The sequence below is a fragment of the Mustela lutreola genome, chromosome 7 (genome assembly GCF_030435805.1).
Source record: "Mustela lutreola isolate mMusLut2 chromosome 7, mMusLut2.pri, whole genome shotgun sequence".
Classification (NCBI taxonomy): Eukaryota; Metazoa; Chordata; class Mammalia; order Carnivora; family Mustelidae; genus Mustela; species Mustela lutreola.
Genome location: NC_081296.1, coordinates 4,933,797 through 4,946,487, shown reverse-complemented (window position 1 = coordinate 4,946,487; position 12,691 = coordinate 4,933,797). Strand labels below are relative to the sequence as shown.

General features: G+C 63.4%; 1 protein-coding gene across 4 annotated transcripts in view; it reads right to left on the bottom strand.

Moving 5' to 3' along the window:
- CEMIP (cell migration inducing hyaluronidase 1) overlaps positions 1–12,691 on the bottom strand; it is a 129,291-nt gene that overhangs the window by 27,011 nt on the left and 89,589 nt on the right. For all 4 annotated transcript variants that reach the window (XM_059179832.1, XM_059179834.1, XM_059179833.1 and 1 more), the window contains 2 exons: positions 7,557–7,732; positions 5,842–6,051 (listed from right to left, as the gene is read on the bottom strand). In XM_059179832.1, the coding sequence (XP_059035815.1) occupies positions 5,842–6,051; positions 7,557–7,732 (386 nt within the window). The remainder of the gene's footprint in view (positions 1–5,841; positions 6,052–7,556; positions 7,733–12,691) is intronic.

Here is a 12,691-nt window from a genome sequence, read left to right as displayed (position 1 = left end):
CCAGGCCTCCCGCCTCCTGCCCACGGCTCTTTCAGAATCCGAAGCGCCCACTTTCCCCGCTGTCCCGACCACACCCCGCGTGGCCCTTCTCTGGAGACACGGGAATGAAAGATGAGTCGGGGATGCTCATTTCAACCAAGGCCCCAGGAGGAGATTCCCTCCAAGACCCTCGAGGTGTATGCTGGAGAGAAGTCCCCACCGAAAGGAATAACAAGAGCTAGCCTTTGTGGGGTGTCGAATGTGTCACAGACGTCATCTCGTTCAGTTCCTGCCACAGTGTGGTTCCCTTTCGCCTTCCGACCGGATTCTCCGTCTGCCGATTCTGTTCTGTTCTGTTCTACCAGTTGTCAACAGCCCCCAACGGAAACAAGCCCTTTCGTCTTGTGCCTTCTCATCGGGGACAGGCGGGCACGGCACGGGCGCGGAGGGGACAGCGGAGGGAGGGGACAGCGCGGTGAGGTGGTGGAAAGGGCTGGGTGGGAGCAGAAGACACGAGTCCAAGCCTTGGCTCAGCCACAGACTTGCTGCACATTTATTTCCCAGGCGCCCCGGGGTGACAGGTGCTTCTAAAAGCTGGCTCTTAGGTCTCTGATCCTTCTGCCTCAGAACGTTTCCCAGAATTGAGTATTTACACTTTGACACAGCCCGAGACAGAGAGGCAGACAGACGAATCTGTACCCCGTAGCCGCACGCCCCGACAACACGGTACGGGTTTGCAGGGGGCCACCAAGTCCCTGGGCCGCTAGCCCGCAGCCCGCAGCCCGCTCTCAAGCGCAAATCACACCTTTCCCTCCGTTTGTCGGCGCATCAGCCCTGCGGAGGGCTGGCCGTGCCAACAGGGATTCCCAGAAGCTGTTTCAGGTCTTCGAGTGCAGTCCGGTGGGGTCCCGGCATGAGATTACGAAGGAGGAAAGGGCTCAGCCCTCAGGGGCTGCTTCATCGGAAACGGCCATGTAATTTATTGCCTGAACCCGGACATGATTTTAGAGGAAAGGAGGAAGCAGTCAGTGACAACGCTGGGGAAAAGCCTATGAAGTGGAGGGTTGTGTGCAGACCGACCTCCACCGGCGAGAAGAAGCAGCTGCCGCCTGCCTCCACCTTCCCGGGCGAGTGTGAAACCGCCCAGACCAGCGAGAAACTTGACCCCAGATACAATCAGACTGGAAGACGCATTTCCAGATTCTACCACTCACTTGGAGTTCTTCAAGCCACTGAAGAATAGAACCTCTTTTTGCCGAGTCTCAAGGAGTATGTGACCAGGCCAAGAAGGGCCGTAGAGAACCAGGTCGTGCTCTGCCCGCCAGGAAGGACCGGGCCCCGTGAGGCCGCCCCAGAGAGGCACGGTCGGGAAGGGAGCCCGGGAAAGAGAGGCCTGGCGCCCACGGCCAGCTGCTCCCCGAGCTGATGGGGAACGCACCTGCCCTCTTCCCCAGCGCACCGCTTCCCTGATCCGCCCGCAGAAGCCCCGGCCTGGCACACTTTGGGGGAAAGGGAGCACCGCTGTCTGGACTTCCTCGTGGGGGCTCAGGCGGGAAGGAGAATTGGGAGCAGCTATCGGAATCCAAAAGCCAGTGAGACTGAATGCGAGAAACCGGGAAACGGGGCCAACAGACTCCTGGCCCGTGGTTCCCAGATCTGGGCGGGGAGAGAAGGCGCTGGGCGCCCGCTGCCCAGGGTAAGGGACCACAGCCGTATCCGCAGGAGAAAGCTGCGGGACTGGTGACTCCCTGAGGCTGGACGGCGGTGGGGGGGTGGGCTCCAGCCAGGTGTGGGGCCCCCAGACGCCTTTGCACCAATGACCACACACTTCGAGCCATGGACCAGGTGGGGACGAAGGAAAGGATGGTTTTCTGCTCCCACCGCCTCTTTGCCCTGAAAATGGAAGGGATGGGGGAAGCGGACAGAATCCATACCGGAGTCTTTCTACCTCCCTCGAAAGCTCTGGGACAGATTCGCTGCTCCCAGGAGAGAGCAGGCAGGTCCCCTGCGGCCCTCTTGCCTGCCGCACAGCTCAGAACCTCACGGAGATGCAGGGGGAGCCCATCATGGGCCTCCAGCTGCCTGCCTGAAGGGGACGGACAGGAGAGCCTTTCTCTGAGGGCCAGCTGCATCCTGCACTGGCCAGCATCCTGGGGCTTCTGTGGCGACCACCTGGTTTCAAAGAAAGCACCACCGCTGGCGTCAGTCTCCCGAGAGGCATCTCCCCTGCTCTGTTCCGTAGACGTGGCCATCGCGTGAAGGGGGCTCCACGGTTCCTCGGGTCTTGGCATCAAGAGGATGACCAGCATGTCAGTGTGGTCTAACCGCCGGCTGTGACTTTGTCGGCATGCACGGTGCGTGTGCTAGGCGGGCGGGGAGGACACGGAGGCAGCGTTTGCCAAACTCCCGGGTCTACTCTGTGCGTACACAGAAGACAAGGGGACCAATACGAGCTCATGGAAGCAGGGAAGCTTCCCCAGGGCACAGGACACAGAGAGGTCCAGGGATCCAACTGCGGCCCGCCAAAGCCGAGTTTGCCACATGTGTTCCCCGGCTTCGTCCTCCTCAAAGCCCTTGCAGTGGGCTGCGTCCTCAACCTCATCTTGCCCAGCAGGGAAACGGAGGCTCAGAAAGTTCGGCTCGGCCCCCGGAGTCCACACTGGCGGCGTTAGAACACAGGCGGCTGGGACTCTGTCCGCTCAGCCCGCTGGTTCTGCAGACGCCTGCGGTCACTGCTGCTGAGCGAGTAAGGAGCCGGGGAGGAGGGGCGGCGGGTTCGTGGAGCCGGAGCTCCCGGGGCGCACAGTGGCCCTAACAGCCTCCTCTGGGCTGAGGGGAGCAGACGCCGAGAGCCCCGCGTGTTCGTCGGCGAGGAGGGGAATGAGAAGCAGGTGTTGGCGGGAACGCCGCGCCCGGACCGCCCTCTCCAGAAGCAGGTGGGGAAGAGTGGTGACAGGAGAGCAGGTGGGCAGCCCGGGCCGGGGTCGGGGGTAGAAGGAGGCTGTTTCTTGGGACGAGGCACCGGAGCCTGTCCACAGGCGGGGGAAGCCCAGGCGTGGAGGGAGGCATGGAGGGGCCTCGGGCACGTGCGGGCCTGCGACCGCCTGAGGGTAAAGGCATCCTCGACGGTACGAGCGGCTTCCGCCCTCTAACTCCGAGTCCAGGCTCCGTCACTGCTCGGCCTCCTTCCGCCCGCCGGCCCTAGACACCTCTCCAAACCAGCCGGGCCGCTGCTAGGTCCTTCAGGCCAGCGCGAGGGGCGCTAACGTCCGCTACCGACGGGGAGAGCGCAGCTCCCGGTGCGGTCCTTCTGCTCCCGAGGTGGAGCACGTGGTGGGGTGCCGATCCGAACCCCAGTGCTGCCCCGGCCTGCGGCGCTCGGGGAAGGGGTGCACGGTCCCCGTTATCCTGCTGCCTCTATGGGTCCGGGGCCCCGAGGCCTTCTCTTCACCCAGATGCTAAGCCGGGCCAACAGGTGTCACCTCGGAAGGGCCGCCTGGGTCTGTGGCTCCGGATGGCAGCCCATCAGCCCGGCCTGGCCGTCCGGCGGGGACCCGAGCTGAGTGCAGCCGGAGCCCTGCGTGGCCAGTGGGATGAGGCGGCCGGCCGCTCGGCTAGGCCTAGGGCAGCCCAGTCTCTGGCTGGCACCCGGGGAGCTGATGGGTGCTCCCTCCCGTTCTGCTGGTCAGTGCTGCCCAGCACCAGACAGAAGCACGGCCTTGGCATAGGGAGAGCAGCAAGATGTCGTCCAAGTCTCTGGCTCCGAAAATCTCTGGTGTGGGTGCAGCTGGCCCGTCGAGCGGCTCCAAATGAGCGGGTTCCGAGGGCCACTCCTGGCCTGCGCTCGACCCTGGCCCCTGCCTGCCTGAGGCCCCGCCTGACCCGGGATCCGGCGCCCCCAGCCGCTTCCCGCCCTGCTTCCCCTGCGGGAGCCCGTTCCTCCTGCCAGGACCCCCACCCGCGGCTCCCAGGAGGCACAGCCCCACCAACGTGGCCAAACCCGTCTCGTTCTCCCGTTCTCACTGGGCAGCCACGAGAGCGGCCTGTCGTGCCCTGCACCACACGCGGGACAAAAGGGAATGCGAGAATGGCCGTGTGTCCACAGTGTGCGTGCGTGTGTGTGTGTGTGTGTGTGTGTGTGCAACTGCCCTGAGAAGCAGCTCGGCCTCTGCTGGCACCGACGCCGCTGCTGGGAACCCTAACATCGGCCTCTTCCGTGAACGGACGTGAAGGACAACAGAAGCTCGATTTAAGAACGAAACGTGAGAACGAGCGCTTAGAGCAAGCAGGACTCCCAGACGCCGGCCTGTTATCTTCCTTAACCGATCCGCCGCTGTTCTGAGCTCAGCCGTCACCCTGCCAGAGAACGCCCCCGAGGGTCTGCGCGGCACTCGCTCCGCACGCCAGGCAGACCAGCAGAACAGCCCACACCCGCCCCCGGGGCCGCACCGTCCGTGCGCACTCACCCGTGGGCTTTTACAGAGGAGAAAACAGACATGAGAGGAGAAGCGACTGGCCCACGATGCACGACAGGTCCATGGCAGGAGTCAGATGGACACCCAGGCCCCGGAGGCTGAGCTCACGCTCTGTCTGGTACCGCGCTCCCGGCCTTTCCCACCTGTTGGCCACCTTGTTGTCGTTCTGCTTCGGCGAGAACACGTTCTCCTTTCTTCTTCCTTGAGCCCCAAACTGCCCCCACGTTCGGCGATCATTCCAGCCACAGCCCTCCTGTCCCTGCCACGGAGAACTGGCCGGTTCCTGGTCAGTGCCCCGACGTGAGCCGGTGGGCAGGTGGCTGGCCTGGGGCTCCCTTGTGCCCCTGCCCCTCACAGCCCCCTGAGCTGGCTGTGACTCCCCGACTTGGCCGTGGAGGACAGCAGAGGTTTGGGGATGTCCAACGATTTGCCCAAGACGCCCCAGCTCACAAGCCTCGGACCAAGCTCTGGAACCCGCGCGCTTCTGGACGAGGCCCCAGCGCTCTCCTCTCCTCTCAGGGGGCCTTTGAAGCGGCAGAGGACACACGCCCCCAGCCCCTGTGCCACACAGCCGTGCGGTCTGACCTGCCACCTCGGGCCACTTTCCGAGAGAAGCCAAGAATCCAGAGTTCTACGGGAAATCACTTAATTTTTAGATGACGGGACCTAATTCAGATGTTTCTTCAAACACCACTGGAGGCAAAGAAAACAGCCCGTCGCTGAATTCCGCGCACAGGCCCGTCTGCGGCATCTGGCTCTGAGTTCGTGGAGGACGTTAAGTTTAAAGAAAGGCTGGTTTGGTGTAAAATTATCAGTTTAGTGTAAAGATCACTGAGTGTTTCTTCATAAGGCAAACAAAACACAGCCTGGATCCCTCCACTTACAACATCCAGTTTCTAAAGTTTCTACAGGATATGAGTTTAGTTCATGTATTTATTTTTTAGAGAGAGGGAGAGTGTGAGCAACGGATGGCAAAGGAGGGAGGTGGGCAGGAGGGGAGAGACTCTCCAGCAGACTCCCTGCTGAGCACGGAGCCCAACGTGGGGCCCAATCCCACGACCCTGAGATTGTACCTGAGCCGAGATCAGAAGTCAGATGCTTAACCGACTGAGCCACCTGGAAACCCCGTAAGTTAGTTCCTTAACTAAGAACCAGCTGTGCACAGCCAGACAGGCCTCTGGCCCACAGGCCGCCAGGCTAACAAAGTCATGCCCCTGCAGGGTCTGCTCCGGAGGACGCTTGCTCTCAACTGACAGCTTTCTGAACTCCAGGCCAAGGATGGTTCAATCCCCGGTGGCCCCCAGACTAAAACGTCCCGATCCAGACACCCATCCAGCGTGAAGCATTAGAGGAAGGGACCAGAGGACAGGGGAGGGACGGGGCTTACCAATAGGCCGTTGGAGCCATGCACCGTGACGCAGCGAGAGAATGTGTGGTGGATGGAGAGCTCGCGGACGTACGTGGGCGGGTCGTAGCCTCCCTTCTCGTCCACGTCGCCCGCCAGGTGGAAGTGGATGGGGTACTGCCCCACCAGCTGCTGCCCCATGTGCCTCAGCTCCACGCCCTCCAGGTGCGCCGCCTTAAAGCCCAGTGCAAACTGCAAGAGGAGAGGCGAGGGTCAGAAGGGCCGGAGAGGTGCCCCCCAGCCCCTCACCGCGGCCGCGTCCCCAGCATGCCCAGTGTCTCGCTAACCCCTGCCTCGGCCATGCAGCGAATCTGACATACGGTGTGCAGACGGGTTAGGGCCTCTGGCCCTCTCACCGCCTGGGCACCAAGGGCCTTTGGATAACGCACGGATGTTACGAGGCAGTGAACTGCTTGGAGCAGCCGGGGCTGGCCTCCACTCCTGCCCTCCCTACTAAGTGGCTGAGTGTCTCGAGGAAGGGGAAGCCCCGGAGATAAGCCGGGGCGAGGCTGGCATGAACCCGGCCCCAGCAGGATGGGAATCCAGGGACAGAAGGAGCCTGTGCTCTGGCCCTCGGGCTGCGGGCCCTCCTGCTGGAAGCATGGGAACGTTGAGCCGGGAACCTCCATCCGCCCAGGACCCCAGGTGTGCGGACGAGCCGTGGGGTCTCTGCTCCAGGAACCCACTGTAAAAGCACAGTCTGGAAACAGCTCCTGTCTGAAGCAGGGCTCAGCCTGCTGCTCCAAGAGTAGGAGGATCTTGAGGACACGCTAGCCGTCCTCCCCAGAGCAGGTGTCGAGCGGAATGCCGCTTGGGTAAGGACATCTCGAGGACTCGTGGGGGCAAAGCGGGAAGGGGGTAGCCAATGGCTCAGGGATTGCTCTTGGAGTGGGAAACAGGCTCCAGTCTGCCTGGTCTCTGCACAGCCCTGGCCCCCCACCCCCAGAGCCTGACCAGGAACACGAGCGAGGGCTTCGGGAGGCCCTGGTGACTGGGGAGCCCTGCTGAGCACTCCGTGGGTCCCGCTCCTTCTTCAGTCAGAGCACCGGGAAGTCTTATCCTGACAGCACACGGCTGCGGCTTCAAGAGCACCGTCCGCACGGAGCTCCGAGACACCCAGCATCTACCGGCTGTGATTCTACGTCATGGAAAGCACCGGCCACACGAGGAGCACTGGGGCATCGTGATGTTCCATACGCCGGGACACGGCGCGTTCGGTAAGGACACGGGCAGGACTCCCCCATGAGCCGAACGCCAGGACGCCCGGAGCTCCCTTGCCCTGCAGGACCGCGCCGTGCCGGGCCCGTCCTCGCCTCCACTCCACCGGCAGGCTCCCGGGTGCGCTCAGCGCTCCCACGTCCCGCTCGTCTCCCTGCCTGCGTTCGCGTCTGGGTTTTCATGCGTCCGTTGTAAGCGCGACTCGTGTGAGTGAAATGCTGGCTCTTCTGGGAGAGGACTGGGGTGAAGCTCTGGACAAGAGAGCGGGGCAGGGGCGTGGCCGGAGCCGTGGAGAGAGAGAGCCCGGGTGCCGTGTGAGCAGGGAGTGGACGGCCGTCCCCAGGTTGGCCCCCTCCTGTCCTCCGGCCAGGAGTCGACTGCCGGAACAGTACACTGGGCGGTGAGGCGTGCCTTCCAGAAAGTCCCTGCACTTGTTCCTGGCTCCTGCTCCTGTCCCCCCACGGACTGGGGTCCCATACCTTGATGTGGCCCCCGAAGGTGTCGAAGTCGAAGAAGTTGCAGACGTGGTTGCTGTAAGGGTAGCACCGGTCCTCCACCTCCCCCCGCACCACGATGTTCCGGCTCAGCAGCCCGACCTCGGCCCGCATGTCCACACCATCTACCTCCTCCCCGATGTGCAGGTACAGCGGTTTCCCTAGGGCGGAAAGGGGGTGGGAAATCGGCGGCTGCACGTGTATCTGCACGTGCACGGGGGTCCCTGGGGGTCCCCCGGGTCTGTTTCATGGAAGAAGGAAGCCAGGGAAGTGCATTCCTGAAAGAAGAGCTGGGATCCACAGCCCTGCGGACTTAGCCTGAAGCCCATGCAGAAATGGCTCTTTGTCCCCCCGTATCGGTCCCCCCTTCTGCTTGCTGGTACCGGGGCTGTCCGTGTTTGAGCTCAACGTATGCTCCCCAGGAGAACCACACTTCCCAGACTCCCGCGGGTGCGGTCACAGGACGAGCAGAAGCCGTGGGCAGCCCCCATTCTCGCTCCTTCCCCGGACAGGAATGCTGGTGTGCCCTGGTGAGCCAGCCCCGAGGACAGGGGGCTCTCCTGTGTACCCTGACCCCAGCCCCATCCCTTCGCAGAGTCTTAGGGCCCAGGACTCCCATAACTTCTCTTCTCCCTCATACGGGTACCTTACATTCTGCCTCCAAACTCATCCAGATGTCCTATCCCCAAAAATGATTGAAAGACCCTTCCGCCCAACTCAGCTGCCCTTTTAGCTAATGCCAGTCCCCTTTGTGCCGCTCGAGTCCCTGAACAAGTGACCCGGACTTGCCCCGCTCCCCTCTGTCAGCTCAAACCATCTGATTCCCCTCCAGCCCCGTCCCCCACCCCACCACGGCTTGTGCACCCCAGGGAGGGTGCAGAGAGAGGCGCAGGAGCTGGGAGATTTGGGACTGCCTCCTGGTCCCCAGTCCACCCCCACACCAGCCCCAGATTCCTTCATGGAACAGGGAGACCGTGGCCTGCCTCTAAAGGGGGCTCATCAGCTGGGGGGGCCATGAAGACTCCGGTTCCGCCCACGTTCTGACACTGACCAGCGGAGCATTTGAGCAAGTTCACTCTGCAGCCCCTGGTTCCTCACCTGCTGGGGCTGCCAGCTCAGGCCACCAAGCCTCGTGGCTTCACGGTTTCAAGGTCGGGAAGCCGGGTCCCCTCTGGCTGTCCGTGTGGGAGCCCCTCCCTCCACCCCGGGTTGGTCTCCCGCCCCCAACCCCGCTCTGTGAGCATCACTGTTGTGCCAGAGCCATGGGCCTCCAGGCCGGTGGCAGGGACTAGAGTTTCTTGCACAAAGAGATTTGCGTGGAGCTCTGAGAGACCTGGCCGGGCAGGGGGGCAGTGCCGGGCAGGGGGGCAGTGCAGACAGGAAACTGCGCACGGAGCAGCGTCCGATCGCTGGCGAGGAAGGAGCCTCCCCTGCTCACCGGCTTCAAATGCCTGACGTCCAGCCACGGACGCACAGAGCTCGATCACAAAACCCCTGGCCTGCCCAGCGTCGTGCCTCTGAGTTGGTGGATGCAGACCTTCTTTTCCTCACAAGTGGACATCCCAACGGACAACAGGCAGCACCCAGAAAAGCTTCAAAGGCTCCTCAACTCAGCAACACACCTCCCACTGTTCCCAGCGTGCAGAAGGACTGACTGGCCAACCGGTGCCCCAGAGGCCACTCAGAGCTGCCCAGGAACCAGCCAGCGTGAGGGCCGGGCCCCCGAGGAGCCGGGTTCTGGGAGGGCCAGAATGGAGCGCGTTTCCTGCAGGGATGGACCCCAAGGCTTGAGCACAGGAGGGAAGATGTGGTGCAGAGAGCGCGGGCTCAGTGCTGCCGGCCACAGACAGGAGAGGAGCCCTAAGGGGCTCGATCCTGTCTCTCAGCCTGCAGCCTGCAGGACGCACAGGGCAAAACCCCAGGCTCTGCAGGCTTCTGTGTCATGGCTCCCGCGCCCGCATCTGCGGCAGCCTGAGCAGAGTGCCCAGCCCTCCCTGAACGTGCCTTTGCTACTTCGCATCTGTAGCGTGGTCCATCTGAAGGTGGACCAGAGCAGCGGGGATGAGGGGCAGAGGGGCCGCGTGGGGCTGGGGGTGAGGGACACGGCTTCCCGCCGACTACACCAGCCTGTGGCATTCCCCCTGGGGGGAAAGCCTCCCCACGTCCCCAGTTATGAGAGGGTGCACAGAGAAGCTCAGGCCCCATGAGGGTCAGAGCCACAGCCCTCCCTGTACGACTCCTGTGTCCCGGGGCTGGTTCGCATGCACAGCCCTCCTGGGACATCAGTGTCCTGGATGCTCGGCAGGAATGGCACTGAGCTGATGCCAGTGTGAGGGTTCTGGGGTGGCCCGCGTGGTCTCTGGTGGGATGGACGCAGGGGCACCTGGAAGGGTGGAAGGCCCCCCCCCCAGGTCTGCCCAGTCCGGCCCACATCTGCACCCCTGTGCCGGGCACCCTGAGGGCTGGGGTGGGGGCCAGGTTTCCCGTCCAGCAGCTCTTGAGAGCCGAGTGGCCCCGAGAGCGAGGGACCAGGTGCTGTTAGGGCTGCTGCCTCACCCAGCGGTGCGGCTGGGGAGCGGACACAGGAGAGCGGCCCCACTTGGTGGCCGACTCACAGGCCCAGCTGCCTCCTGAGCCTTCCGAAGGCTGGACGTTCGGTGGGATGGGGCCATTGTGGGCCCTGGTGCAGGGAGAGCAGAGATGTGAACTCTCAGGACCCCTCTCGGGCCCCTGCACGCTCCTCAGAGCAGCAGCCCATGTCTGTGTCTCTGGCAGCCCCGCACCCCTCCCTGACCCCCACCCCCAAGGCTGGGCTCCGAGTGGACGGTCCACTTGGTGTGGAGGCTTCGAAGTGCGACTGAAAACAGCGCCCCCTGGTGGGCATCGTCAGAAAAACCCCAGACCGGGGGTGGTGGGGGTGGTGGGGGTGGTGGGGGGGGTGGTGGTTGTTCAAGGGTGGGTCTTGGGGAGGCCCACGAGTCTCCCTTTCAGCCCAAGCCCGGCCCCCGGTGCCCCCCCAGCAGCGGCATCTTGGGCCCCCCCAGGCTGGTTGCAGAGCGGGACACGCCCTCCTGGACCGTCCCTCCTCACGGCCCCCCAGTTCCAGGAAACAGGCCTCCGCGCCTGTGCAGGGTTTCCTGACAGCAAACAGATGGGAACCACCAAGTCACGAAAGTGTGAGTCACCTCGGAACATTCTGGAGCGCTGTTCTCCGCAGGGTGGCTGTCCGCACCTCCCGCCTCGCACCCGGAAACCTCCCCAGACCCCCTGCGTTAGCTCTCACGCTCCCCCCTCCCTGGCCCCAGCACGCGCCCCTCGGTAATACCACGGTTAACCTGCTCCTCGTACAGCTGTTCTCTGTTTCCCGTGACTGCCAAGCGCCTTACAAGACCGTCTCCTCGCTCCTCGTGGTCCCCTAACAACGTGGCAGCCCCGTTTCTGCGGGACACGGAGGAGGACACTCAGGTGCAGGGACGTTACATGTCCAGGACGGTCACCAGCCACATGAAGCTGTTCAGATTTAACTAAAATCCAAGTTTGGCAGTCTACGCCTCGGTCCTCCTAGCCCTCTTCCGAATGGCCAGTGGCTGTAGGTGGCCGGTGGCCAGCATCCTGGACGGCACGCCGTAGAGCGACTCCCGCATCTCAGCCGTCCTAGGAGGGTGAGCTGCTGTAGACCAGGCAAGTCTGTGTGGCCGACTGGAGCCAGGATTCAAACTCCGAGCTCCCCAGCACCCAGGCTCCCTGTCCTACTCCGTCCTCTGCAGGGTCTCCGCTCAGACGATTGGCCCAGGCTCCTGAGCTGTGTGGCTGAGACAGCCTCTCTGGGACCCTCTAGCCTGAGCCCTGCCCCATGACAGTGGCCTTCCTGGATTATTTAGGACAATCTGGGGGGTCTTCCCTGGTTGGCCTCATGCACCAGAGCTGTGGGAAGCAAGGGAGGGAGAGCAGGGCAGGCAGCTCCCCCCGGGCAGCCCCTAACAATGGTCTGGGGGACGAAGGCCTATGAACGCGGCAGCAGGACCGATCGCCCCGCTTGGGGTTTTGTAAAGATCTTCTACGGGCTCCACAGTGCGGGGAGGAGGCAGTGGGAACACACTGGACACGTAGCTCTCGGCTGTTGATCCTGCACGCTCGGCTCACGGGACCCTGGTAGACACAGTCCCTCCATCCCCCACTCCCCGCATGGAGCAGCCTGGAGCCGTGAGGCAGTAGGGGGAGCCCTGGGCTCCCGTCTCCCCCGAGGACAGCGCTGCACGGGCCATTAGGGCCACACCCATTCCTGCCACGTGCCAGGGGCAGTTCGAAGCTCATTCCAAGGATTAACTCTGTCCACAAGCATAGCTACGTTCAAGACACATGCTGGCAACAGCTCGATTTTATAGGAGGTCCTGAGATTCGGGGAGCGAGACGTGTGTGGGGACTCGCAGCCACCGTCCGAGTCAGGATCCAGAGCCACGGTCCTCTGCAGCCTCCCCCCTCCCTCTCCCGCTGTGTTCCAGAGGACCAGAGATCCCGGGGGAAGGGCCTCTGGTCAGCATTCTGCCCGTTCCCCACAGTTTAAGGGGGCACCGACCCCCAAAATGTGCATGCCACGAGGGGCGGCTGGACGTCAGGGTATGTGTGCCTGGAAGGGAGGCCTGCTGTCCTGGCCACTGGAGCAGGATCTGGAAGGACATAGCCATCTGCTGCCCAGGCCAGGTGGACAGGGCCGGCCCAGCCGGAGGGCATCTAGCACAGCGCCCTGCACTATGCCGTCCCCCTCCGACGGTCCAGGCCACCTGCCCTCTGGTGAGCTCCCTCGGGCAGAGGACACATTTGTCTGGCCCATGGCCTGCCCCGTCGGCATTTCCTGTGTTGAACAAACGATGCTCTCCCTCCCTCTGCCCTGTGTGTCCTCTGGAGAGGAGCAGGGCATGCCCAGCCTGGGGGCGGAGGGACACTCAGGGACACCTGCGCTCACAGACTCCCGTCTCCACGCCGGAGGCTTCAGGACACTCAGGACAGGACCAGGGACCGGCCTCAGCCCGGGGCTGCTGAAAACGACGCACGTGTTTGCCTTTCTCCCTCTACGAGGGTCTTTACCTACAGAATGGACTCTCCCGGCACCGTCCCTGTCC